Below are 27,853 nucleotides of genomic sequence, written 5' to 3'. Positions count from 1 at the left end.
ACTAGTACAGCCACTATGGAGAACAGTGTGGAGATTCCTTAAAACACTGGAAATAGAACTGCCATATGACCCAGCAATCCCACTACTGGGCATACACACTGAGGAAACCAAAATTGAAAAAGACACGTGTACCCCAATGTTCATCGCAGCACTGTTTACAATAGCCAGGACATGGAAGCAACCTAGATGTCCATCGGCAGATGAATGAATAAGAAAGCTATGGTATATATACACAATGGAATATTACTCAGCTATTAAAAAGAATGCATTTGAACCAGTTCTAATGAGGTGGATGAAACTGGAGCCTATTATACAGAGCAAAGTAAGTCAGAAAGAAAAACACCAATATATTAACGCATATATATGGAATTTAGAAAGATGGTAATGATGACCCTATATGCGAGATAGCAAAAGAGACACAGATGTAAAGAACAGACTTTTGGACTCAGTTGGCGAAGGCGAGGGTGGGGTGACTTGAGAGAATAGCATTGAAACATGTATATTATCATATGTGAAACAGATCGCCAGTCCAGGTTTGATGCATGAGACAGGGTGCTCAGGGCTGGTGCACTGTGATGACCCTGAGGGATGGGATAGGCAGGGAGGTGGGAGGGAGGGTCAGGATGGGGAACACACGTATACCCATGGCTGATTCATGTGAATGTATGGCAAAAACCACCACAATATTGTAAAGTAATTAGCCTCCAATTAAAATAAATTAAAAAAAAATTTTTTTTAAAACAAAATAAATAAAACTGGAAAAATAATAAAAAACACTCAATAAACTGAAGGCAACTTCCCCAACCCTGATAAAGGGAATCAATGAAAAAGTAACAGCTAATATCATACTTACTGGTCAAAGACTGAATGCTTTTCCCTACAATAAGCAATGAGACAAGGATGTTTGCCCTTGCCATTTCTGTATAACAGTGTAATGGAGATGCTAGTTAAAGCATTTAGGCCAAGAGAGGGAAATAAAAGATATCCAGATTGAAAAAGAAGAAATAAAACTTAGCTCAATTTGCAGATGAAAATATATAGAAAATCTTAAGGAATCCACTAAAAAAAGTTACAACTAATAAATAAGTTCAGTGAGGATGCAGCATACAGGATCAATCAGTACAGTTAGTTCTCCATACCTGAGCTCCACACCCATGGATTCAACCAACAGTGGATCAAAAATATTCAGAGGAAAAACATTCTCAGAAAATTTCAAAAGCAAAACTTGAATTTGCCACGTGGGCAACCATTACCTTGTATCAGGTTGTTATGAGTAAACTAGAGATGATTTAAAGTATATGAGAAGATGTTCACAGGTTATATGCAAGTAATACACCATTTTATATCAGGGACTTAAGCATTGGAGGATTTTGGTATCCATGGGGGTGGAGGGGTTGATCCTAGAACCAATCCCCCTCGGACACTGAGGGACAACTGTACAAAAATAATTGAAATTCAATACACTAACTGTAAACACTGTAAATATTAACAAAGCAGCTATACTTAGAATCAAAAGGGTAAAATTTAGCTAATGTATAAGACTTGTACACCAGAAACTAAAATAAAGCATCACAGAGAAAAATGAAATAGCTAAATGGACTGACAGCCATGTTCATGGACCATATTTGTGGAAAACTCAATACCTTTGTGAGGGTGGTAGTACTCTCCAAATTGATCTACCAAGTCAATGTAAAATAAGAATTCAAGCTGGCTTAGGGGAGGCGGGGGTAGAAATTGACAAGCTGATCCTAAATAGAATCGGAAGGAACCCAGAACAGCAGTCATGAAAAAGAACAAAGCTGGAGAAGTCATAGTTCCCAAGTGCAAAACCTATAAAGCTACAGTAATCAAGATTGTGTGGTCCTGGCAGGAGGACAGATATAGATATCAAGGAATAGAACTAAGAGTCCAGAAATAGACAAAAGTCTATGGTCAGCTGATTTCTGACAAGAGGGCCAAGATAATTTCAATGGGAAAAATCTTTTTAACAAATGGTGCTGGGACAATTGAATATCCATATCCCAAAGAATGAATTGGGTTCATATATCAAACTACATAATAAAAATTAAAATGGATTTACAAAGAGCCAGAAGTATAGAACTCTTCAGTCATGTCCGACTGTGTGACTCCATGAACTGCATAAAACTCTGGATTAGGTAGTGGTTTCATAAATAGTAAAAACAAGAAACAAAAAAAAAATTATCTGAACTCCATCAAAATAAAAAACTTTTTGCACTGTAAAACAGTACCACTGAGGGAGTGAATAGATAATCCAGAGAATGGAAGAAGATGCAGAATCACCAAGGCCAAATGAATGGAAATTTTCTAAAGCCTTTGTCTTTCCCTCCAGAGAAGTGTGTCCTTGTTGTATGAGACAGCCTATCACATCCTGCCAATACAGCAAGTTACTACAGAAGTCACTTTGTCACTGTGACAGTGAAAACCGGCATGCCATCTGAGTAGCTAAAGTGATGCTGACTGGACAGAAAGGCGCAGCTGGAGGCGGAGCAGAGCAACATGAAGCTGCTCAATGACCGCTTCTGCAAGACCATGCTGCAGGTGGGCCTGCCGTGTCCCCCCAACCCCAGGAGCGGTTCGCGGCCTTGGTCGACAAAGTCGACACCACCTACTTCGGTGGGTGGCTGCGTGTTTAGTTGACCATGAGACATTATTCAGAGCCCCAAGAGCTAATCTCTCAGTGAGTGCCCACCTGGCAACTCCATCTCACTCAATCCAAATGGGGCCAAGCCCACCCTGTAGATGCTGGAGCTATACACGTATCATCTTTGTGGCCTGTGGCCACAGCCTACAGCTTAGGATGACAGTGGCCCTGTGCCCTGCAGCAGTGAGGTGGCAAACTCAGCCCGCCAGCACGATGGTGGCTGGATGCTGCCCAGAGCCTTCTCTCCAGCATCAGGGGCCATGTTGTGCTCGGTGGTCTCAGCAGGGCCTGACGACCCCACCATCACACCCTGACGGCTGGTGGCACTCACCTGGAGTTTGCGGAGCTGCTTGATCACTTCGTCCCTTGCTTTGTTAGCTGCCTCGATTTGAGCCTCCAGGTCCTTCAGGTCTATTTCCATTTTCTTCTTCGAGGCAACAGCCAGGGCCCGCTGTTTCCGCTCATCCTCCAGTTCTGCCTCGAGCTCCCGCACCTGACAGGCAGTGTCAGGATACATCCATCAGACCTGGTGTCCTCACACAGAGAACAGGCCCAGGGTTCAGGGGGTTTGGCTTACTCAGGAGAGGGGCTCTTTGCCTCCAAGCAGTTATTATTAGCAGCTGAATTTGTACAGAGAGATCTATAAACATCTCCACCTGGTACAAATCATTTCCACTGACCATGCCAAGAGTGTGTAAGGAGGCAGGATCCCTGATCTCAAGCTCCCAGTCCAGGTGATGCACGTGGAAGGCACGAGACAAGCTCTTAGGGAAGCTCCCCCCTACCCCACACAGGGACACCCCAACCCCTGCAGAGGGGCCCACGTGTCAACCACATGGGCAAACAGCTTGGACACACTCCCTCCAGCCCCAGGCAGCCCTTCAGATGATGGATGCTCCCTAATAATAAGCTGATTCAGAATTCCCAACTCACAGAAACTCAGTTAATGTGTGCTGTTTTAAGTCACTAAGCTTGAGCTAATCTGTTATCTAGCAATAAATGACTAATAAAATGTTAGTGGACCAAAAATAATAAAGTATCAAAAGACTTGATACCATGAACTCCAAGGGGATGTTAAAGTGAAAGTCGCTCAGCTGTGTCTGAGACTTTTCAACCCCACAGACTATACAGTCCGTGGAATTCTCCAGGCCAGAATACTGGAGTGGGCAGCATTTCCCTTCTCCAGGGGATCTACCCAACCCAGGGATCAAACCCAGGTCTCCCGCATTGAAGGTGGATTCTTTACCAGCTGAGCTATCAGGGAAGCCCTTGGGAATGTTTCACTTTAAAATTTTAAATTAGAAGTTTAAATGCACTCAGAAAAGTACATAAATTGTAAGTGCCCAAGCAATGTTTTCAAATAACAAAAATGTAAATACCTAGAGTTTTCCCTTTAAAGAGTGGTTTAATGAGGACATGCAATCTGACCTTCAAAATATTCTGAATCACCTTGTCAGGTATGTACTGATTCTTCCCTTTACTGACATTTGTAAGACTCCCAGAACTTGAACCTGACTACATGTCCCTGGACAGCGTACTGGCTTTTAAGTAGTAATGATAATCTGGGAAATTGGAAATCAAAACCAATTACATTACATTTTAAAGATAAAGTTATATGACCCAATAAATTTCCTCCAGCTACTATGTTCCAACATGAATATCACCGGCTCAAAACTGGTCTTTGAGCACAAACAAGGGCCCGTTCTGGGGGGCCACACCTCTAAGATCTACCTGTTTAATGAGCAGCCGCTTCTTTTCCTCATTCTGCTCATCCCTGGTCTGTAAGTCTCTCTCAAACTGGGCCTTCATGGCTTGCATGTTGACCTCCAGGCGAAGCTTGGCGTCTTCTGTAGCTTGGAGCTCATCTTCTAGCTCCTCCAGTTGGGTCCTCATTTCCTCCACCTGCTGCTCTAGGGCCCGTTTGGATTTCTCAAGTTCGTGAACCTAGACCACAAGAAGAAGCACAGGTATGACCCTTGGTGAAACATGCATGGACAGTAGTTCCTGTTATAGAGCCAAACCCCCCAAGCATCCCCCCCCGGGACCTGGCCGCTGCACTAGTCCTCATCTCAGAGGGCGCCATCTGAATGACAGGCCTGACTTCATGCCCATGTGCCCTACCGTGAATCATGCAGCCGAGAGATCTCTAAAAGCTGATGATCAGAAAAAGAGCATGGTGTCAGGGCAATGGCCTGTTGATTGGCCACTGGCCTGCGGTCTCACAGCACCTCCTCCTTGCTGTGGTGAAGATGATTTGTATTGAAAATGCACATGTGCAGATTTTTAAATATTAAGGTGTGTGAGTCCTAAGAAGCAGGGTACAGCAAGAAAGAGGTCTGACCTTTCTCTGGACAGAGATCCCCACCATGCACCCATTTACTAAGTTCTCTGTGCCCAGCACTGTGCTGGGTGCTCCCCTTCATGTTCCATTTGATCTCAGACAACTCTCAGGCAGGCATGTGCAGGCACTATTATTATGTGTCCCTTGGGGTTCATGGCCATGTCGGTTCTCCTGAGGACAGACGATGCCTTAGGACATGAGGAGGCCTGTGTCTCTTATTGCCTGGCACTTCACAGGCACAGAGGAAATGTTTTTGGAAAGAATGTGTGACTATTGTTTATTCTGGAGAAAACCAACGAGGAACAAGACGACAGACTCAGTGCTGGAATTTTCTCTTTGCACTTTACTATGTAATCCTGGCCATTTCTATGCTAGGGGGCTCTTGTCCACTGGGTTGTAGAAGACTCAGCAGGAAAGGCAGTCCCACACCCTCATTATATGGCCAAACGGCCCATGTCCCAGGAAAATGAGATTTTATTTTGGACTTTGTGTCTTTCAGAGCACATCTGTAGCAGCTTCATGAAATAGGTAAGTATCATGTCCATTGGACACAAGAGGAAATGTGGAGAGGCTGAATGGAGCTGGGGGAAGAGTCAAACCCTGAACCTGTTCTGACCCCCAGGCCTGGATCCCCATCGCTCTCCTCAAACCTCCAACACTGAGGGAGGGATGCAGGAGGGATGCAGGGTGAACAAACATCATGGCAGCATCATGGAAGGCACGTGCAGCTAGGGGCTAAGGGGTCCCCCTGGCTCCTCCCCAGGTTCCCCACTCTGTGCAGGAGACAGACCCCACTGCCCTCAATCTGAGGCAACTTCTGATACTTGGGTTTGATAACCACCCATGACCCAGGGACAAAGAAACACTCCATTCACAAGGCCCCCGCGAGGATGCGGGTTATGGTGGAGAGGGTCCGTGAAAACCACGAGAATGCCCTGCCTGGCTTTGGCGCAGGTAACCGGGGACAGACAGGAGAAAACCTGACAGCTCATCCCGGAAGACCCTGACCTGACAGGCCGAGACCACCTCGTCCATGTCGCTCTGGGCTGGCCCTTCCGAGCTGCTGGCTCCCCAGCGGCTTGGGCCCTGGCACTTACGTTCTTGCCCACGTCGTCCTTGGAGCTCATGAGGTCCTCCATGTCCGCCCGCAGCTGCTTGTTCTGTCGCTCAGCCTCCTCCCTGGCCTCCAGGGCCTCCTCCAGGGCACGGGCCAGGGACAGGGCTTTGGTCTCCTTCTCTCGGGCCTCTGCCTCCGCCCGGTCACGCTCTTCTGCGTAGCGGGCGGAGATGTTCTTCTCTTCTGCTAACAGCTACACGGGATGGCGTCAGGACAGAGTAAAGATCAATGTTGGACTTCTCTCACTTGCTGCACGTCTGACTTACAGACATGAGATCACCATGAGATCATGGGTGTTCTATTCTATTTCCTCCTTTATGCTGGACTTTTTCCAGTTTTGCTACAAATACACCTTGTTTTAAATAAGGGATTATTTTAAACCCAAATGATGAAAGTGAGGGCTGTGCCAGGAGTAAACGTGGGGTGCTGGCCCTGGAGCCTGGGGTTGGGAGTGTGGACCCCACCTGATCAAACTTCTTCTGTTTCTTCTCCAAGTTGGAGACGATCTGGCGCTGGTGGTCCAGGTCTACCAGCAGGTCGTCCAGCTCCTGCTGCAGGCGGGTCTTGGTCTTCTCCAGCTTGTCATAGGCCAGGGCCTTCTCCTCCAGGCGCTGACTCAGCACCTCCACATCCTTGAGGAGCTTCTTCTTGGCTTCTTCCAAACTTTCAATTGTCCCCAGGTCATCATCTACTTTCTTCTTGGTATCCGTCAACTAAAGGAAAAAAGATCAACATTAAAGAACTCACCTGGATTTCACATTTGAGGAAAAAAGGTAAAACTTGTTTTCATTATCTTGTGAAGATATAAAGAGAAGAAATAAAACAAATCAATACTCTGTGACTCTGAGCAAATGAATCTTAGACCATAAACTTCTTCACTAATCATCTACACACAATGAATAGACTGGAACCTTACATCTCCCAGCATTGTAACCAGCATAGGGTTAGTGTGTGATGAGGTTGAAGAAGACACTTAAGGGGTTTCACTTAGGACAAGGCCCACTTAACTGTCCCAAATGGAGCTGGAAACACCCAGCAGGACAGGGACATGACACACAGGTGGAGGGCCACAGTCCCCACAGCCTCGCGCACCTGGGCCTGCAGGGCCTGCAGCTGCTTCTCCAGGCTCCTCCTGGCTTCCTCCTCTTCCTCCTGCTGCTCCTGGAGGCTGCTCCTCTCCTCCTCCAGTTGCCGGATCCGACTGCTTAGGTTCAGTTTCTGGCGCGTCTCCTCCTGAAGAAGCTCCTGTTCATTTTGATAGAAGGTCAGTACTCAGGTTACAGTCATCACCCAAACCACCATATCCTTAATTAAAAAAACTGAGTGTGAGGAATACCCAGTGATAATAACAAACAAGTGATTTTAAAACACACATGATCATTTAAACAGCGCCTGTAACACAAGAGTGCTTTAAACTTATTCACTGGGGAATACCCTGGTGGTCCAGTGGTTAGGACTCTGAACTTTGTCACTATTCAGGGCATGGGTTCCATCCCTGGTTGGGGAACTAAGATCCCCAAAACTGAGTGGTGGCCAAAAAAACACCACCACAAAATCAATCCTGTTCACAAGAAACGGCAACACCTCCCCCAGGGGCCAGGGCCTTGCGAGCTTCCTTTTTCCACATCCTTCATCACTTCTTGAATCCCTTCCTGCTGCTCTCAGGTCAGCAGAATGGGTCAAAACCGTGAGAAGACCACCTTATTTAACATGGCCAGCAATGCATGAGCGTACAATAGGACCACCGCCTGGTGAACCACACCCCAGGCAGCGCCCAAGTGGCCGGCCAGAGCCCCCTCCCAGGTGCCCACACACCCTACAGACAAGGAACCACAGGCTCTATATATGAGGTCAGAGGAGGGCTCTTGAGCATCAAGGCTTGTGGTACAAGACAGTTGAAAATAAAACAGGAAATCAGAAAGAGGTGATAAGAGGTCAATTCTGGGACAAGCGTGTTTCACCAGCTCACAGATGATAGAAACAGGAGAGTTATGATGAATACCCTCCCCACCCCCAGAATACCTGTGTGTCTTGGAGCTGAGACTCCAGACCAGCTGCATCCTTAGCAAATTTAATACCCTTCTTCTCTGCTTCTTCTAGAAGAGTTGAGACATTATCCAATTCATTCTACAAGGAGGAATAAAAGATCAGACTCCCTTCAACAGTGGGCAGATAGAAAAGAGTGGTGGTTCTGTTATGGAAAAACTGCATTTTTTTGACCAACCCAATAGTGTCCACAATCACGTGAGAAAGGGACGGCACATGGAAGACACAGCAGTCTTGGCCACAGAGGGTGGGGAAGGCTCTGGGCTGCCTGCCTGCAGCTCTACCCCCGAGAACTGCCAGCTGAGTCCCAGGGGCAGTCGAGCTAGTCACGTCCTCATCTACCAGACTCATCTCGGAGTGATGTGAACTTTAAGTGGGAGAACCAACACAAGGAGCCTAACGTGTGCTGGGGGCTGCCTGTGTGCCCCTGAATGTCAGTCCCTGCCCGACACTGGGGGTGATGTCTGGGAACGGTTTCCCAGGCCTACCTGTAACTTATTGGCTTTCTCAGCCAGCTCCACCCTAAGTCTGTCTCCCTCTGAGACCTTGGCGTGGAGCTCCTGGACCTGGGCGTCCAGCTTCTTCCTCTTGTGCTCGGACTCAGCCTTGACCTGCTGCAGCACCTTTACCTCGCACGCCAGCTCCTTGTTGTCTGTCTCCAGGCCCTGTTTGTTCTTTTCCAGGTTTGCTTTGAACTAAGAGAGGGAAGGAAAAACAGTTCACTAGCAATTTTATAATGAAGGCCACAGAGGGCGCTGCTCTGGTATCTGGAGAACTGTGCTGACACTGGGTGAGCCTGCAGTCCACATCTGTTGAATGAATGAATGAAAACACTTGTTCTGAGTGTGAAAATGTCTGTTGCAGGAACACACAACTCAGGACAGCAGATACAGATATTTGTGGAGGGTGGGGGGGGGCACTTCTGGAAGCCAGCACGAGACATGGAAGTGGGAACAATGAACAAAGGCAACACCCTGTGTGGTGCCTGGGACAGATCAGAGGTGGGGGGATGGGGGGTGGGGGAGGCACCAGGTGATCAAGGGCAGGACACCAACTGTTCGAGGTTTTGCACTGAGTCATCAGGAGGAAGCAGGTGTCAGTGAGGAGATGCTGAGAGGATCAGGACTGGAGACCGGAGCTGACCCACCCAGCTCAGGGGCGTCTGGCTCTCCCAGGCCAGCAGTGTGCTCTCAGAGCCCAGCCGCTGCCGTGCCCCACGGCCCCCTACCCTCTTGGCCTGCTCCAGCTGCTCCGACAGCTCCTCCAGGGCGGTCGCGTGCCTCTGCCTCATGTCCTGGATCTGAGCCTCGTGGCTCTTTGTTTCCTCCTCGAGAGCCTTCTTCAGCTCCGCCACTTCTTGTTCTCGTTTTGTACTACGGACATTTTGAGACAGACGTTAAATTAGCTCAGAGTTAGTTGAATGATTAGATTACAGTTCTGCTTTTGTCTGAAATGCGAGTGGGCTCCTCTGGCTATCTCATATGACATTTTCCAGCAGGCTGGCATGTCCATCACTGTGAGCAGCTTTCTCTAGAAATGGGGCTTTCTGGTCACCCCTCCCCATGCGCCCCGCTGTCGTCCACCCGCATGCCTGTGCTCCTACCACAGGCTGGGTGGATTCTGACCACCGAGGTGTGGTTACTGCTCCACCTGCCGTTGTCTCCAGGAGGGAGAGGGGCTGATGGATGGAGGACGTGCCCCGCCCCCGCTCACCGCAGTTCCTGCTGGGCCGCCGTGGTGTCCAGTGTGTCCTCCAGCTCCGTCTTGAGTGCCTCCAGCTCCTCACTCAAGTCCCTCTTCTGCTTCTCTGCCTTGTTCCGAAGCCTTCTCAGATTCAAAGTCCTCCTGCAGCTCGGCGATCTGGGCCTGCAGCTCTCGCACGACTTTCAGCGCATTGTTCTTGTGCAGCGTCTCGTCGTCACCCCTGCGCAGGACACCGGGGCACGGGAGGCACTCAGAGCCGGCGCCCAGGGACTCTTCCCATAGGGGCCCCATCACACACCCCTCCACCTGGCCCGGGCAGGGGTGGCTGCACCCATGAGCGGCTCAGGGGCCCAGAGCTGCTATTGGGATGGGGCTCAGGTCCTGTCCAAAGGGCTCATGGGCATGAAAAGGTAGGACCTTCTCACTTTAATGATTATAGTATTTAAAAATTTCCTCAAGCAAAATGTTCTTCTAATTAAGCAGAGCTACCACCTTCATTCCCTCCACCCTATGCTTTCCGTTCCTCTGGTGCACCTTTCTGCTCACGTGCAGGGTTCAGTGTAGGTGGAGTTCTGACTGGGGGAGGTGGGACGCTGACACATTATGGGGGTGGAGAACTGTAGTTCTGGGTTCTAAGCAGTCACCTGCTAAGGGGCCAGAGACCAACAGCAATTGCAGAGAAGAATTTCTAAGATTTTCCTGATCGTAATAAATTATAAACAGCCAAATATTAATAGTTATCTTGATAAAGAAATGAAGTATCAGGTATAACTATATTTACACTATATGACTTCCATTCTATAACTGAATGGTTAAGGACTAAACAGCAAACTATGCTAGATGTGGGAGGGAGGGATTTAATTCCTGAAAAGTGATTTCCTTGAAACTTGTAAAACATTGTTTTACAAGTTATAATGTACAGAAACCAGAATATTTGATATGGATAAAACCATTTGATCTGGTGTGGATTTTCAAGGATTTCATGCTACAACTCATGATTTTTGAATATAAATACCAAGAAAGGCTGATGAGCTTTTCTGGCTGCCCTGACACAAAGGTTCCCAAGTTCCCCGGGTCCTTATGTCACCGCAACAACCAGGAAGCCATGTGTCTAGTGCACACCTGGCCAGGGCGCCCTGCAGCTCCTCCTCTTTCTTGGCCACCTGGATCTTAAGCTCGTCGATCTGTGCCTGGAGCTCGGCGATCTGGTCTTGCAGGTCGGTGGTCTCCCCGTCCAGTTTCCTTTTGGCCTTCTCCAGCTCCTGGCGTGTCTTCTCCTCCTTCTTTAAGCGCTCTTAGGGCAAGATACAAGAAGCTCTTTAACACACTGAACACCACTCCATAGGACACATTCAAAACATAGAGTGGTTAAAGTCAAAAACAAGCCACTGTATTCTAAAGCTTGTTGCTGCTTTAGTGTCATTTGTGGGTAAGAATGGTTTATGGGAAGAATCTCATGCTGAGAATGAGGACAACAAAATCCCAAATATTTTCTAGAAACCACTTATTTCCTCTGGTTATAAAAGATCTGGGGACAGCAGGGTGATTGAAGCCACACTCTTCCTCAGACACCTGTGTGCAGCTGCTGGTCAAAAGGAGGGTTTTCTGTGCTCTTTCTAACTTCCACCCTGACGTTTCTTTTGCAGAAGGCAATGATTCAGATTTTGCAAAAATCCTAGCATTTTCTGACATGAGTTGGGCCATCAGAGTGAGACACTGCCAGTCTCCACATACTCTCCTGTCTCTGCCCATTTCTGTGTCAGCACTTGTCCCTTTGTGAAGTGAGAACCAGGCACCTTAACACAGCATTTAAACACATACAAATTCAACGGCCTGCCTGGCTCCAACTTCATTTAGATCCCAACTGTGTCCACCAAAGGGCAGTGTGTGTTACCACAGAAACTGACTTTAAAAAGTGAAAGTTTAAAAAAAAAAGAAAAGAAAAGAAAAAAAAAAAAAGTGAAAGTTTAAAGATAATTTAGTGCCTTTCCAACATAAATATTAGTATTTGGTGACTAGGCAAATGACAATCCCATGTAAGAGGCCTAGCCTAGTAAACCCAAACTGATGAGCAATCCTCATGTACATTTACTATTACGGCATGTTCTGATGTAAGTTATCTGGGCTTCCCTGATAGCTCAGTTGGTAAAGAATCCACCTGCAATGCGGGAGACCTGGGTTTGATCCCTGGGTTGGGAAGATCCCCGGGAGAAGGGAAAGGCTGCCCACTCCAGTATTCTGGCCTAGAGAATTCCATGGACAGTATAGTCCATGGGGTCGCAAAGAGTCAGACACCACTGAGCAACTTTCACTTCACTGATATAAGTAAAATCTTAAAGGCTAACATGTTGTAGTCCTACAATTCCTCTAACCCCCAAACACTAACCTTCTAAATCTGAGATCATCACTTCTTGCTTATTCCTGATTTTGGCCAAGTTTTTTGCCTTTTCTTCCTCCTCAGCCAGCTGAGAGGAACATTCCGCAATGCGATCTTCCATGAGTTTCTTTTCCTGAACAAGAAAAACAGCTTCAGAAAAGGCATTCGAAATGACAACTGGATTTGGCTATTACTTAGGAAACAAGTATTAATAATACGGGCACCATCTCCCCTAGCAGACTATATATTCCAAAAAAGGGCAGAAAAGGAAGGACCACTCATTGTGGGACAACCCCCAGAGCTCGGCCAGTGCTTGATCACTGACCACACAAAGGGGATCAAGGTGAGGGATCCACGTGCAGGTTAAACCATCTCAGGGATTATGAGGCTGTCTGGTGAATTTAGAAAGTGAAATAGTTTCTGCCTTCAGACATCTATAGTCTGTGTAGTACAGACTATAAATCCATAGAGACTTAAGAGAGAAAACTGAGTAAATGAAATCCCGGGAATTTCCTATTTGAAGCCACCTTTGGTGAGAGCGTTGACCTAAGTATTTTCCATATTCTCAGATCAGCTCTTCAATGGAAATACTTCCTTACTTTGATAAACTTGGAGTTCTGGTCCTCCAGAAGCAGAATCTCTTCTTCCATCTTCTTGATCTTGGCCTCTGCCGTCACCTTCTCCAGCTGCAGCTTCTGGCGAGCCCCCTCCTCCTCATCTAGCTGCTCCTCCAGGTCCTGATAAAGAAGCCATGCGGTCAGTCTCCCTGCTTCCTCCACGAGACTCCGTACATACCAACCATCAAGGAGTTCAGGTCACAACAAAATACCAAGTGTTGATTTTCAAAATAGCAGGGATATTTTTTAAAATGTAAAATGTAATTATGTGAAACAGACACTTGTATCCAGTATAGGTTAAGTACAAAGTGGATCAATCCTTCTAGAAGCCAGCACAGGAAAAGCAGCTGCTCTGAAAAAGAGCATTTCTTTTAGAAGGCAATTTCACGAAAAGTCAGATGTGACTTTTTTAAAAACCTGTAGCACACTGTTATTTATATCGAGGAGCTATGAACATACTTAAAGTCTTGGTAATTAAAAGTGGGTATATTTGTAAAATGGAATAACATATAGTAATTACAACTCATATTTTAGAATAGTTAACATAGGGAAATATGAATAATGTAGTAAAACTATATCAAACACATACTTACCTCATTGATCAGAGATATATTTATATGTATTTGGGTACCCAAACGTTACCGACCAGAGTGCTTCACTCATATCCATTTACATAACAAATCACCGGCCATAAATGTCAGTTTATGCAAAAATCACTGTCAATGATGTGTTAATTTACTCTACTATGTACGTGTGGCCGATAGAGAAGAGAAAGAGAACTCAGAAACAACAACAGAAACAGTACAGGTCGCTGAGGAAGGGCATGTCAGGTTCACAGCGTGAACGCATCACCAAACTGGGTGGAATTCCTGCATTCACACACAGTTTTACTGCAATGGCTTCTCTTTATTTCATACTTTACCTTAGTGTAGCTAATCAACATGTGTATCGGAATAGGATTTGACATAATTGCTGAAGTTTATCACGACTGGTTTTGGAATGAAACCTTTGCACTAGATTAACTACTGTGAAAAACTTCAAGCACTCTTAAGTTGACAGTAGCACAGTGAACTTGACACAGATGCATCAGCCCACACTGAGTAAAATAATACCACTGAAATGAGCACACACTCTTCAACAAAGAGAAGATGGAAACTGTCGATAATACCACCAGAATGCACCACTGTTGGTGAATATTATTCTAGAGCTTCTGCATAGTCCCTTATAAAATCATATGTAAAATTTATAAGTTATATATAAATACTTTTAGTTAGAGCTTATTGTACATATTCTTTTACAACTCTATTATGTTATTAATACCTGTAAAAGTAAACATCTTTTTAATTTAAAACTGTATATCACCATAGTTTAAGAATCCCCCATTGTTAGATAATAAGTAGGCTTCCATTGATTTGTTGTTAGAATAAAGTCCTAGAAATAGAATTGCTGGATTAACATGTACTGTTTACAGTTTTTGTGTTACTCTGCCAACCTACTAGAGGATGCTTGAAAGCTGTCTGTGTTGAAGAGCGGAGAGAGTCTGGATAATTTAACTGTACTGGGTATTTGCCAAGGAAACAATATGGTCTCTTTCGTGGCTTTGAGAAATGTCTGAATTGTTTCTGCTCTGCAAAGATAACCTATGTGATGGGAAAAAATTAAGGGAGAGACCTAGAAGAAACCAAGTCTGGCCCTAGACCCTTGAAAAGTGGTGTTAGGTATAGACACACACGCTCAAGGCCATACTGGATAGTCTGGGGTGAGGTAAAGGAGAAAACGCAGTGGGTGAGCTGCAGGGTACAGGCATAGTTACTGCTGTCTCTATCAGTCATCTGGGTATTCAGTCAGAGAGAGAGCTGTGCTTCATGTGAGGGCAGCTTGATCTCAGTAAGGAAGTAACTATCAGGGACTTCCCTGATGGTCCACTGGCTAAGACTCCACACTCCCAATTCAGGGGGCCTGGGTTCAATCCCTGCTCAGGGAACCGGTTCCTGCATGCCACAACTAAGACCTACTGCAACCAAATAAATAAATAAAGCAGCTACAAGGAAGGGTGGCTCTGTGGCTTATTCTGATTCCTGGCCACCTCCTGCATCAGCACTGAGCATTTCTTACGACCAAACCACCTCGCAGGTGCCTCACTAATGACTGGAGTGAGCAGTGGAATTAACTGTATTAATGGTAATACAAAGGACAACCTCAGCCCCCACAAACCCTGGGATGTTTCTCCTCTGAATCACTTTGCATCCTGTAAGGTGTTAATAAGAACATAAGGAAAAGAAAAAAAAAAAGAGTCCCATTCAAAAGAACTAATCTATATTTGAAGGAACCCAGTAGTTATGTGGTTCAAATGCTGATCATCTTTTAAGGGTGGGGACTTATCACTTAGCCTCCTCTTGCTCCTCAGTGGACACGAGAATCCAAACCCACAACATCCATTCACTCAACGGATACACTTGGAAAACTGAGATTGGAATCCTATATGAGAACAGTCACTGATACCTGAATGTGTGCTTGCATTTTCTTCTTTTCATTTTGGAGGATTTGGTTTCTTTCTTCTTCTTCTTCTACCCTAGACTCCAAGTCGTGGAGAATCTCTTCTAATTCCTGCTTCTTAGCAGCAAGTCTGGCCCTCATCTCCTCTGCTTCGGCAAAGAGCTCAGTCTCTGCCTGCAGCTGCTCCGCCAGGATATTCTTCTCCTCCAGCAGCTGCAATCACAACAAAGTGCCCACTGCTCTGACTGGCTGGTTAGCACGAGGGACGGTCACTGGGAGGGACTGCAGTGGTCAGGGCACATCACCAAAGAAACCCAGGCTTAAACATACGTAACATCACGGACAATACTTTCAAAATATGTCTTCAGCTCAAGCAAAATAAGCTGAATGAAAATATTCTGGGTTGTTTTTGTTGTCTTAAGTTATCCTGAATAATACACATTACGTTCATGATATTTTAAGAACTCCTGTTCTTACTATTAAGGTAATTCACAAAAAGGCCAAGGAATTGGAGGGAAATACTATGCAAATGCTATCAAGTTAGCACAAAGACAGTGGCTGTATATATATACATATATATATATATACATACACACACACACACACATACATATATATTCTGGTCTCTACTGTTACAGTTTTTGGCTCTGAACACATCAGTCCTGTCATTTCAACCACAAACAATTCTCAAGTCTCTGCTCTGTCCATGAAGCACAGTTCCTAAGAACAGGACGTGGACTCATGACCACTGTGGCTGGAGAAGAGGCAGGTGGGGGCCTTGAACGATCTCATCCTTTTACTTTTTTCTGTTTCCCTCGTGAGCCACAGAAGGTGACAATACCGGGAGGAGTCTCACAGGTTTTAAAAACACACCTGAGAGCAAGTGTGATCACCTGTGTGTCAAAGAGTGACAGAGGCAAACGTGCAGGTCAAGGTGATTCCCATGTACAGAAATCCCAATGCCTGGCCTAGGGTATCTGCTACCTCTATGTTCAAACGGCTGTGCTTTGGGAAGGAGTGGAAAATACACATGAAGTAAGATGCTGTTTACTGATAATTCCCTGGGTGGTTCCTACCCGTGGGAGCGAGCATCTTCACTCAGGGCCATGTGGGAGCTGGTCAGCCGTACCTGTTGGTGCTTCCTCTCCATCTCCTCCAGCTCCCCTTCCACCTTCGTCTGCTTCTCCTTCACCTTCAGCAGCTCTTCATCTTTGGCCTGGAGCTCCTCCTCTTGGCGAGTGACTTGTAGGAGCGGTTTCACCTAGGACAACATTGTACACCCAATGTTGCATCCCCGCTACCCCCTGGGGCTCCCCCTGGCCCCACCTGCCGTCCGGGGAGCCAGGCGCCCACCTTGGTGAAGACGCGCCACCACTGCCAGTGCCGCAGCTTCAGGTACGCGGCACAGTTGCGCTGCAGCACCTTCAGGGCACTCAGCTGCTGCTGCTTCTTGGCGAAGGCCCTGAAGAAGAGGAGGGAAAACTGGTTCAAGAAACCCTGTTTGTGTTTTTGTCCTGCTTATTAACAACGACATTCACCTCTCCCAGCTCTGGAGGCTGAAGGCCAAGCCGTGGGCCCGGCAGATTCCCTGTGTGAGGACCCACTTCCTCACTGACAGCTGTCTTCTCACTGTCGCCTCACGTGGTGGAGGCACAAGGAAGCTCTCTGAGGTCTCACTCACAAGGGCACTAACCCCATTCATGAGGGCCCTACCTTCATGCGCTAATCACCCCTAAGCCCCACCCCCCCACCAAAACACTATCCCTCTGGGGAACAGATTCCAACCTAGGAATTTGAGGGACATATCCAGTCTATGGCAAATAAGAGAGAACTGTGTTAGACAGCTATTGTCATGGAGACTTACTAGAGGCAAGCGATCCAGGAGGGCTGGGCTGGCGGTCAGGGATGTGATCACATCCCCGCTGGATCACTGGCCTGCTCAGCCGACCTCGGCATGTGTCGCAGGACCTGGCACTTGGTTCACACATGTGGTCCAAGACATCCCCTGCCAACTACCTCCATATGCACACGTGTGTCCGTGTCGGTCTGAACAAGACTCTACACCCGCTTCCCTGTGCCGTGCTCATCACTCCTCTGTTACTCTTTTTCTTCTGGATCTGTCACAGGAGAAACATTCCTCTCTCTAAGGTACTCTTTCTCTTCCCTCCTGGAGGTCATCACGTTGATGCCTCTCATTCACGGGCAAAGGCTCAGAGAAGCCTTTGTGGAGGAACTGGACTGAGCAGGACCCGACCCTGCATTGTCTCTCTCAGCCCATTGTTTATGTCCTTACTTAGGATGTGTTATCTGCTTACTTGACTCTCAGACCCAGAGGACAGGGACCTCACGTCTCACACGCCTTTGTATTATTTCTAGCACAAAACACATCTCAGCACAGGTACACACTTCAAGCATTTAGTTCGTGATTTTCTACTCACTTTCTGGCTAAATAACCCCTGCAAACAGCCTGGAAGAAGATAATGATGTCGGTAATTTTTAAATCTCGTTCTTCCTCTAAGTGTGCCAAGACTCCAGCTCTGAAAAATATCTTGCTCTGTCCAATTCTGTACAAGTTTGGGTCCAATTCTAAAGCTCGGATCTGAAAGAGAAAGTGTCTGCTTATTATTTTTGCTATAGGAAAGATTGTATCAACAGTCCTCGAATCAGAAAAATCCAGGCGAGCTCACCATTCGTTCGCAAGCCTGTTTGCCATCCATGAAACCCTTAGGGATAGCATTTGGAGTGAGGATCTCGTATCTGTAAGAAAAGCAGCCAAAAAGCCTTTTGTCAAAATCTGTGAAAATGTTCACCTACTAATGAGTTCTGCTTTCTCTAAGAGGCAATAATATGATGGGCAATTATGTCAAATTAAGAGTAAACGACCAGCTGATGATCGGAGGTCTTCTACAGATCTAGTTTCTATTTCTTAAAAGAAGCGGCAACGTGAAAAATGCAGTGAATTCCCAGGTCAGAGACCATATTTAAGTAGTTGTGGCAGAGAAGAATCAAAAACATGGTGACGAGAAAACCTTTTGGTTTTGTTTTTCATTTCCTATAAAATGTCCACATCCTTAAGATGCAAGGAGAATCTGACTCTCTGCATATTCAGTCACTGTCAGCTTGTAGGCACTTACCAGATAACAGAAAAGGTTGTGAGAGCAACATTCAGAGGCCTCTGTTTAGAACATGAGGAAGTATTAGGGTGACTCAGAACAGTGCGCAGCTGGGAGTACATACGCTCACTGACCTGCACATTCAAGGCCTATGCATTTACTGTGTGTGGGTTATTTTCCAAGGAAGTGTTAGTACAAAGACATACTATATATACGTATGTTGTCAATATTTATTTAGCTGCACTGGGTCTTAGTTGCGGTATGTGGATTCTCTTTCTTGCAGTATGTAGGATCTAGTTCCCTGACCTGGTATCGAACCCGAGTCATCTGCATTGAGAGCATGGAGTCTTAGCCACTGGACCACCAGGGAAGTCCCAGTCTCAGACAATGGCTATATTAAAATATGAATCCTGGCTACATGAACAGTTTTCTGGAAGCCAGTTACTGTTTCCCTTTTTTCCTATCAATGAAAAGTGAAACTCTACCAGCCCATTTATCATACAGTGGGGCTATGAAAAGGGTTTCCCTGAAAACCTGTAAGGACTGGAACAGATTTTCAACTGGTTTCTCTCTGGAACAGCAGGAGGAAAGGCTACTCTTCAACCTACAGTCCTGTTTATTTTATGGAACAACAAATGCTGTCATACTTGGGAAACTTGATTTCCAGGAGAAAAAAGGCAAACCAGACTATTTAACAAAATTACATTAACAGACTCTTAAAATAACTGTAGCCCATCATATGTTTTCATCCATTTCTACTGCACACTGATCTTCTCCCTCTTGTCTTTTTCTTAATTCTTCTTTTCTGATCTCTCCTATTCCTATTCTATTTTAGTAAAAGGACTGTAAGTACACACATATGGGCACACATAGCATGAAAAATACAAACCTACACACATACATACACATGAACAGATAAATTCATTGAAAACAGACAGAAACATCCCAAAATGCTTCCAGGAGTCACTTCTGAGTATTCTCATTTACCTTTTCCATATTTAAAACATTTCCTAAAAGGAACACACATTATTCATATATTAAAAAAACAATTAAATTTATGTCTAAATCCTAGGTAGAACTGTCTGAATGAGTGAACTGTACGTTCTCAGCTCTCAGTGTTTCCTCACAGCTGCCTCAGCACCCCGAGGACAGGAGCTGTCTGTGCTGCACCCACAGAAGTTATCGGCACCCTGACCCTCTGCAAAGCAGGCAGTCGATATTCCTGACCGACAAGAAAGGTAATGATGACGATGACCCCCTTCCTTTGTGAAAAGAAAACAGAGACTCTCCAGGGAACAAGGAAAAGTCTTTCCTCATCATCACACTGTTGGATATTCAGGTAAGCACAGGTCAAGGTGAGCAATACCTCTGTCTGAATTCCTGGAAAACGATCCGGTTGGGGAACCCCTGGCGGCAGATGCGGATCCCTTCCAGGACGCCATTGCAGCGGAGCTGATCCAGCACCAGGTGTGGGTCCAGTTTCCCAGCCTAATCAAGCAGACGACAGTTTTAGAGCCTCATCTCTGTGAGCCGGCCCAGATCCATCTCCAGTGGCAGCACCTGCTCTGAAACACATACCCGCTTCTCATGATTCGGGATGATGCAGCGCACGAAGTTGGGGTTGGTGTTCCGGAGCGTCGCCATCAGCTTGGTGAGCGATTCTTTGTAGAGCTGCCCAACGGTGCGGAACATGCCCTTCTTGGTTTTATAGGCGGAGCCGAAAGCTGTCTCCGTCATCCCCGTGACCTGATCCAGACCCACGATCCGGTCCACTGGTGGAAATAAGAGAGACAAGGGAAAAGAAGTCAGACCTAACTCTTTAGCAGGGAAAGAAAAGACAGAGTGAAAGTGCGGCAGCACAAGCTTTGTGGGACAAATGATAGGAGATGCCATAGAGGTAAGGCAGTCAGCATATTTAGACACTGCACAAGCCGTGAACTAACAGCCACACACTTCCAGGGAGGATACGGTAGTGTTTCGTACCACATACCAGCAGGTGCCTTCCGCTGCGCTAGTGTCAGGAACTCACTGTCTCTGATAACATTTGCCTGTTACATATACAATTATTTGGTAAATGAAAGGTCATTGGCTGGCATTGCTAATACAAACTGACACTGTAAATCTCAAAATAGGAAATGCTTCTAAAAACTGTACATTAAGACTTATGACTATACAAAGCAAATCCACTGAGTGAGTGTGCTCCAATTAAGGGGCCAGAGTCATTTGTTATTGGTCGTTTGATTGCCAATGAGAAAAGCCAACAAACGCAGGAAGGTTACAGCAAGTCAGCTCAGATTTTCAGGGATGAGTAAGGTTCAGCTCTCTCTTCAAAGCACCAGGACATGCATGAAAGGGCCAGAATGCAACATCGGAAGGCTCTTCTGGAAACAATCAGTGCCTGAGCTGAGTTCAACGAGGGCTAGACCACTCAGACACGATGCTCTTATGAAAGCAGCCGTCAAGTGTCCACTGTCCACGTAGACCCACTGTTTCAAGTGACAGGCTCACACACAAGAGCCTGGCAAGTGGACCAGCTGCCGGCCAAATGCTTGGTGCCTGATATGCTGTCATTTAAAAACATCTAATGAAAGAATGAAACACTCAACTGAAATACTATTTTGAAAAGAAATCAAAATATCAGTTGCACTAGCCTCATCATCACTCTCTTCGACCCTGTCGGTCCCGTTTCTTTCATATGTTCTCCAGGGCAGAGAGCATGCAGGGACCTGGCACCACGTGAAGTGTGCCCAAGTCATGCAGGCCTGCTGTGGAAGGCGCAGGAAGGGTGGATGGTGCCTGCACATGCCGGGACGACAAACATGTGTGACCTGCCTACTTTGTCTCCTCAGAGCCGAGCCTCTCTCTAGGGCGGTTCCCACACATGCCACTTACTCCTCATCCTTCCTCTTCTCTCTGTGCAACCAACTGGCTTCCAGGCCTCCCTCCTTCCCAGCCTTATACAACTCTGGTCCAGGGCTTTTCTCACTTGACACTGGTCCATGTAAAACCCCTGCTGACCATCACAGCAGCATTCTAGAAAGTCTCATACCTGGCTTCTTTGTGAACTGTGAACCCCACCATTTCCTAGCCCTCTACCCACCTCTCTAACTACTACACTCTCCCTGATGACCTGACTGCTGCTTTTTTCTGTATCTCACGATGCTCACTAGGGGCCCAAACTCAGCTCACCTGAAATCCTTTCTAAACTAAGGCAGGACACAAGTGCACTTGACCTTCTGCCTTCCTCAAGCCTCAGTCTCCTCCTGGGCATCTCATTTATGCCTTAAACTCCTGTACCTGACTACCCAGCACCAGTCACCAAACACCTATACTCTCATGTCTAACAGGTCACAAAGTGCCTCACAACATCTGTTTTTCCTCAGTATCACCTCCCTCTAACCTAGCACAAGGTCTGGCACATAACCTGCTTGATACACATATGTTAGCAAATAAATGCAGTACAAATTAAATGCTTTCAGACTATAACTAGTGAGAAATGCATCAAAAGAAAAGAACAAGATGCTATAAAGGATGGGTGGTTAGAGATCTCCTTAGGAAATTACGTTTAATGCCCAAAGAGTAAGGATGAACCGGTGGAGAGACCATTGCATGCAGGCAGTGAGAACAGCAGATGTGAAGGACCAGGGGCAGGAGGAAGTGAAAGAAGCTGGTGCCAGTGAGGCATCAGGAACGAGGAGGTGAGGACACGCCCATGGTAAGAGGATGGACTGGGAAGGGGTCAGCAAGGTGACAGGGACCCATGTCGAAATCCAGGTTCTAAGAGACATGATGGTAGCCTGAATTTGTGAGATCATGAAGGATATGGAAGAGGAAGAGGATTCCAAACGTACTTTGGTGGGAGAACTGACTTGCTCTTAGGATGAACTTGACATGGAGAATCAGGCAGAGGGCCAGGGCAAGAATTCCTGGGATCTGGGCTTGAGCAGATGAGTGGCTGGTGGTACCATGGGAAAGATGATGAGAGAAAGGGGTTCTGTGGGAGGGGAGACGGACCCAAGCTCTATGTAAGCCCGTGAGACACTGAGGCGGAGATGTTGAGTGGACAGCAGAACACTGCCATCTGAGCAGGTCCGAGGGAGAGAAGGCAGGTTTGGGAGGTGCTGATTTGCAGGTAGGGTTTAAAGTTACAGGGCTGGATGAGCCCCTTAAAGGGTGAATGAACAGAGATAGGGGTGCAGGGCAAGCCCCAAAGGGCCGGAGCAAGGAGGAGCTGGTGAAGAGGGAGGAGAAGGGGCTGGCAGAGAGGGGAGCTGAGGTCAAAGTCCTGAACTGAAGCAGATGCTCCCTGTCTCTCCTCCTGGGCGCATGTGGACACTGGTGACTCTAGTCAGAAACCCAGAGCCACCAACACCCACCCCCCCATGTCCAACCTCTGATTTACTGGAACCTCAAGACAGACTACCAGAGTCTTCACCCTGGTCTGTGTGACAACACCCTTCCTGGCTCCTTCCTCCAGTTTCATCCTCCCACCCCTGCAGCCACACTGTGCTTTCCACTCATACCTTTAGTTCCAGTGTCATGATTAACAGATATTTCTAAAACTAAACAAGCTACTTGTTCCTAGACTTAAAATCCTATTTTTCAAAAAAAAAAAAAAAATCCTATTTTTCCTACAGCCTGTAGGATATGGTCCAAGTAGCCCCAGTGGGAGAGTGCAAGGATGAAGAACTCCACCCAGACAAACTCCTGCCAGCCACAAGCTGTGTGATCTTGGGTCAAGTCACCCAGGTTCTCCAAGCCTCTGTTTGTTTCTCTGTGCAATGGAGCCAAGGAACCCCGCCCCCACGCAGGGGTTCCCAGCAAACTCGTAAGTTTCCCAGCAAACTTTTAAGTCTCCATTCCTCTCCTGCCACCTCTTTTTAGGTTCCAACATCCATGTGCCTCCAGACTAAACAGGCCACTCCCTCCTCTAACCTTCCAATCAGACCCCATGCTCTGGGACAAATCTTCCACTCTGTTTCGTGGATATTTCCTCTGGACCGAGCTTCTGGGGACGTCTCTCCAGCACTGAACACACAAGGGGTCCTGAGAGCTGATCCCCAGTGTCCCTGGGCCCCTCTGATCACCAGCTCAGACAGCTTCTTCTGCCCGCCCCACCGCCCGATGTTGGCCTGAGCAGGGTCCCTGGTGCACAGTAATTTTTTTAAACAAATATCCACTGAATGAACACAAAATGATCCACAGGAACAAGTCATGCCCACAATAAGAGAAGGAGCACCACGTGGACTCTGGCGATTCAGCCACACTGGTCTGCAGGAACCCACAATGCAGTCCCAAGGAAGGGCTGTTTTTTTTTTTTTTTGTTAAAAAAAAAAAAAAAAAAGAACCTGATTTTCAAATTTAACTCTAATAAGGTTAAGTCCAAGCTAAATACTCAACAGTTTTAAAAAATTAATGCTTTAGACTTTCAGCTTTTTTTAAATTGAAAAACATAAACTTGGGGTTAGTTTCTACCACTGAGCAAAATTATCTTGTATGTAAAACAGAAACACTGTGGGAACTTCATTAAATAATCAGGGCCCCATTCTCATACAGTTTAACTAAAAAAACCGAGACCAAGAAAAACTTCTATTTAAAAAAATATTTTCTTGTTGAAAATGGTTATAGCAGCAATCAGGAAAATACAGACAAGATCCTAGCAGTTCCCAGAGAAGAACAGCACTGCTTCTCCTAAGGCCTAATATCACTACTAAAACCTCAAAGTGTCTCATAGCCCCAGCCCAGGGCTTCAAGGTAAAGAGTGGCTTTGTTTCTCCTCCTGCTCTTCTATCTGAGGGGCCAGGCAAGGCCGGTTAGGGTGCTGGTGAGCACTGAAATTCATTATTTGGCTGCCCGGTAGCCTGTAAAAAGTTCAAAGTATTTCACATCAACACTTAATTTATTAACAAACTCCACATGGACAGTCAGAAATGAGATGAGCTCCACAGACCTGGGACCTGTAAGGGTACACACATAGTAAGAGAAAAAAATGCAGCTGTAATCACCCATCTCATAAAACTGCCATCAACAGTTTTACATAAGGAATGGCATCGTGCAGGGCCAGAATGCTTAACTGGCTCTTCTTCTAGCAGACAGTCTCAGGAGACAGATGTTTGTGTTCTTTAAATCTGTGCATGGGACAAAATACTAGTGATCTAATATCATTTGACACAGTTAAGCCAGTTCTTCAGACATTCTCTCTAGTTAATAGAGCTGAAAATCAAAAAGTGGCGTAGAAACCTATCTTAAGGTTAACTTTAACACCCAGCCTTGATGAGTAGGAACTATATCTCACACTTCTACCCAAGACAGGCCTTCAGCGCTCATTCACACAGACTAAGACAGTTCTACTGTAAGGTACACTAAAGCATTACTAAGTTAAGATTCTGAGGGACTTGCCTGCTGGTCCAGTGATTAAAACTCCACGATTCCACTGCAGGGGGCACGGGTTCAATCCCTGGTTGGGGAAATAAGATCCCACATGCCATGCAGCATGGCCCCAAAAAAGGGTTCTGAAACAAACATTTAAGTACTGTGCATTTTCAGAAACAATCTTAACATTGAACAGACTATCTCCAGTGTACCCCCTATTATATAGTAGTAACAAATTTACAATGGTTACCTAACTGGGTTGAGAACCAATCTCTTAAATGTTCTAGCGTATTTGGGAAGTTTTAGAAGAATTCCAGGAAGCCTGGAGGTTGACAGGAAGCATGTGATTTAAGGAGAATGCAACCTTGCTTCTCCCCAGCACCAGTGTGAAGCTGACCTTGCATCTGTCTCCTTTACTGTCCCATCTGTACTTTCTGTCCCTGCAGAAGCCAGTCTGGGCACAGGGAGCCCCTCTCCTGCCACAGTGTCTCCTGCGTGGCTGCTCCTGCTGATGGTCCTCACTACCCCGTAAAGGAGGTGGTAGGTGTCAACTAGTGTCAGGGCAGACTACACACAACTGTCCCCTGACACAGTGAGGATCAAGACCAAAGCCATGGACAGCAGCCCCTGTCATCATAGGCCCTTTTAGTTTAAAAACCCCGCCTACAACTCTGAGGGTTAGGAAACTGCTTAGCTAATTCATTGCATCCTCCATTACCAGTTTATCCCAGGAGTCTAGACTTTCAAATTATTTGGAAGAAAATACAGACCTTCAGTTTACAGCAGAAACTTGCATGACCTCCTTATTCTGCCTCCAGGAATTCTGTTCCATTCTCCCCTGTGCTTGTTTTTTGATGGTTTTGGACACTTCTCTTTACCCATCTCTCATTCTTAACCTCAGAGGCCTGCATGTTCTTTCGGTGTGGTTTTCCTAATGTCCTGATTGTGCTCAGAAGCACAGGGCCCCTGGGAGCCACGTGTTCTCTCATTCAGAGGTGCCTACCGCCTCAGTGTGCCAAAGGCCATCATGATTTCATCCCTAGGATCCCTCTCAACCATCATCTCCAGAGAAATCACTGAAAATACTAATGCCTGTGTTTTTTCACTGAAAGCCTGTTACCCCTCCTTGGGCTTTGATTCTATAAGCAGATGTTGAGGAGAAGAACATTTTTGCTGTAGAAATACTACACACAACTTCAAGACCACATGGTACCATGGTGGACGGAAGGCTCATCAGGAGGAGAGACTGAGACCCTGATACTCAGGTCAGCGAAGCAACTCAACCAGGGGCCACCTCCCAAGAGAGCCGGACCAGGCATGTTTCCAGTTACGAGGCCAGCAGAGGGGGAGGGGTGAGCTGGCCCCCTGTGGGAATGCTGTCATCCAGGGTAGTCACGGACCCGATCCTGCAGGTACAGAAATCACCTGGTCCGCAGACCCCAAAGATCACAGCCCCACAGGAAAGAGCCTCTGTGCTGCAGGAGAGGGAAAGGCCGTGGTGGGGGGCTGGGCGAGGCTGCTGCACCCACTCGCCCACCCAGCCCCTCCCTCCATGACTTCATGGTGTGCCCGCTTGGTGCCAGGAGCAGAGGAGTGACAGTGGGCAACAAGGGCCCGCAGGCTGGAAGTCTCTTAAACAACTAGAAACCCAAGAGATAGAGGAATGAATTTAAAGACGGCACTCTGCTTTGGAAGCAAGTCCAAAAGTTCGAGCACTGACCTTTTATCAAAGCACAAGTCCCAAGCATCAAACCACCTCCTGACTCCCTCTTCACTTTCTCAGCTCCAGCAGTACCAGCTCCCACCCACCTGCCCCACCCCCAAAGGCCAAAGATGACCAACTGTGAAGATGTCTCCTGTAGAACAGTCATCCCAGCTCACGGAGCAATCTTTGGCATCATCTATCCCTCCCTCCCACACCCTCACTTGCAACCTATTTTTTCACAGTAGGTGAACTAGAACTGACAGCAGGAATCTTGGGTTAAAATGGGCATGTTTGTTTTAACATATTTTTAAAAACCTTTTGAGATGGATTTGGATCTCAGCATTATGTTCCAAAATCATGAAGGAAATTTTAAAATAGGAATTTGACTTTATCTCTGAATTTTCACTTGAAAGTTTCACTAAACAAGTAGAAGGTTACATGGTCTTCATTTATTTAGCCTTTGCCATGTTTAGGCTGTATTCTTTCTCTCTCTTCATTTATTTTTAAAGTACAGTTTATCTATAGGTTGGGCTGTATTTTAAACAGGGCTATGGACTCACACCTTCAGGTCCAAATATCTAAGGCTCAATTTCAGGTTCAAGGTACAGGTTCTAACACTCCACTCAATGTGCATAAATCAAGCCTTGTATTGACAGGTAGTACCTGGTCAGTTCAAAAGAAAAAGCCAAGTAGCCAGATATGCACATCGATTCCAATTAAAAGTCATAATGATGAGACCAACATACATGAGATAATTATGCAATTATTTGTTCACAAAATGTTAATGACTTGAAAAAGAAAAAAAAAATTCCTCCTTGGAGTTCCTTAGAGTTGAAAATCTAAAGGTAACTCAAAGACAAGGGACATATTATTTGGCAGATCAAGTCCTAACAATTCCCTTAGAGGACTGGGTATCAGATGGCACTACTGGAAAAGGTGGGTACAGACCTTTTGCTATGCGGTGCTTTGGGCTACGCATAAAATAAGAAGCGATGTGTAGGCAGTAGCGATTGAATTGTTTATGCGCTCAAACAGTTGCCTTTAAGGATAATAAAACTGAGCATGAAATGAAGGTTCATGCAGGTCTATGAGCAAAACAAAAACAGAAACCCAGAAACCACCCTGCCCTCCCAGCCCCCCTGCCAGCCCCCCGCAAGTGCTTCCTCTGGGTTGAAACCCTTTGTGTCTGGAAGACCTACAGGCTTTATCCATTCACCTGGTGGCTCATGAAGACCAGAAACACTGTCATAGAAAGAAGCTCTCTGAATATTCTGAATCTCTAAAGCAGAGAAACAGCAAAAAC

At 46.3% G+C, this 27,853-nt stretch overlaps 1 protein-coding gene and 1 long non-coding RNA gene across 2 annotated transcripts in view; one reads left to right on the top strand and one right to left on the bottom strand.

Annotated features, from left to right (window-relative positions):
• The window catches only part of MYH10 (myosin heavy chain 10), a 121,247-nt gene that overhangs the window by 8,999 nt on the left and 84,395 nt on the right, over positions 1-27,853 (bottom strand). Inside the window, 20 exon segments of the mRNA XM_043474452.1 lie at positions 2,994-3,155; positions 4,394-4,606; positions 6,101-6,313; positions 6,585-6,833; positions 7,213-7,365; positions 8,143-8,247; positions 8,655-8,861; positions 9,395-9,539; positions 9,880-9,987; positions 9,989-10,090; positions 10,993-11,164; positions 12,257-12,380; positions 12,847-12,984; positions 15,367-15,573; positions 16,490-16,621; positions 16,714-16,822; positions 17,799-17,959; positions 18,048-18,117; positions 19,840-19,961; positions 20,052-20,245. Coding sequence (XP_043330387.1) covers positions 2,994-3,155; positions 4,394-4,606; positions 6,101-6,313; positions 6,585-6,833; positions 7,213-7,365; positions 8,143-8,247; positions 8,655-8,861; positions 9,395-9,539; positions 9,880-9,987; positions 9,989-10,090; positions 10,993-11,164; positions 12,257-12,380; positions 12,847-12,984; positions 15,367-15,573; positions 16,490-16,621; positions 16,714-16,822; positions 17,799-17,959; positions 18,048-18,117; positions 19,840-19,961; positions 20,052-20,245 — 3,086 coding nt within the window.
• LOC122445356 lies at positions 663-6,953 on the top strand. The gene is made up of 2 exons (XR_006270515.1): positions 663-2,559; positions 5,503-6,953. It is a non-coding gene; the product is annotated as an uncharacterized LOC122445356 (long non-coding RNA).

The sequence above is a fragment of the Cervus canadensis genome, chromosome 1 (assembly GCF_019320065.1).
Source record: "Cervus canadensis isolate Bull #8, Minnesota chromosome 1, ASM1932006v1, whole genome shotgun sequence".
NCBI lineage: Eukaryota > Metazoa > Chordata > Mammalia > Artiodactyla > Cervidae > Cervus > Cervus canadensis.
This window is presented reverse-complemented; position numbering and strand designations above follow the sequence as displayed.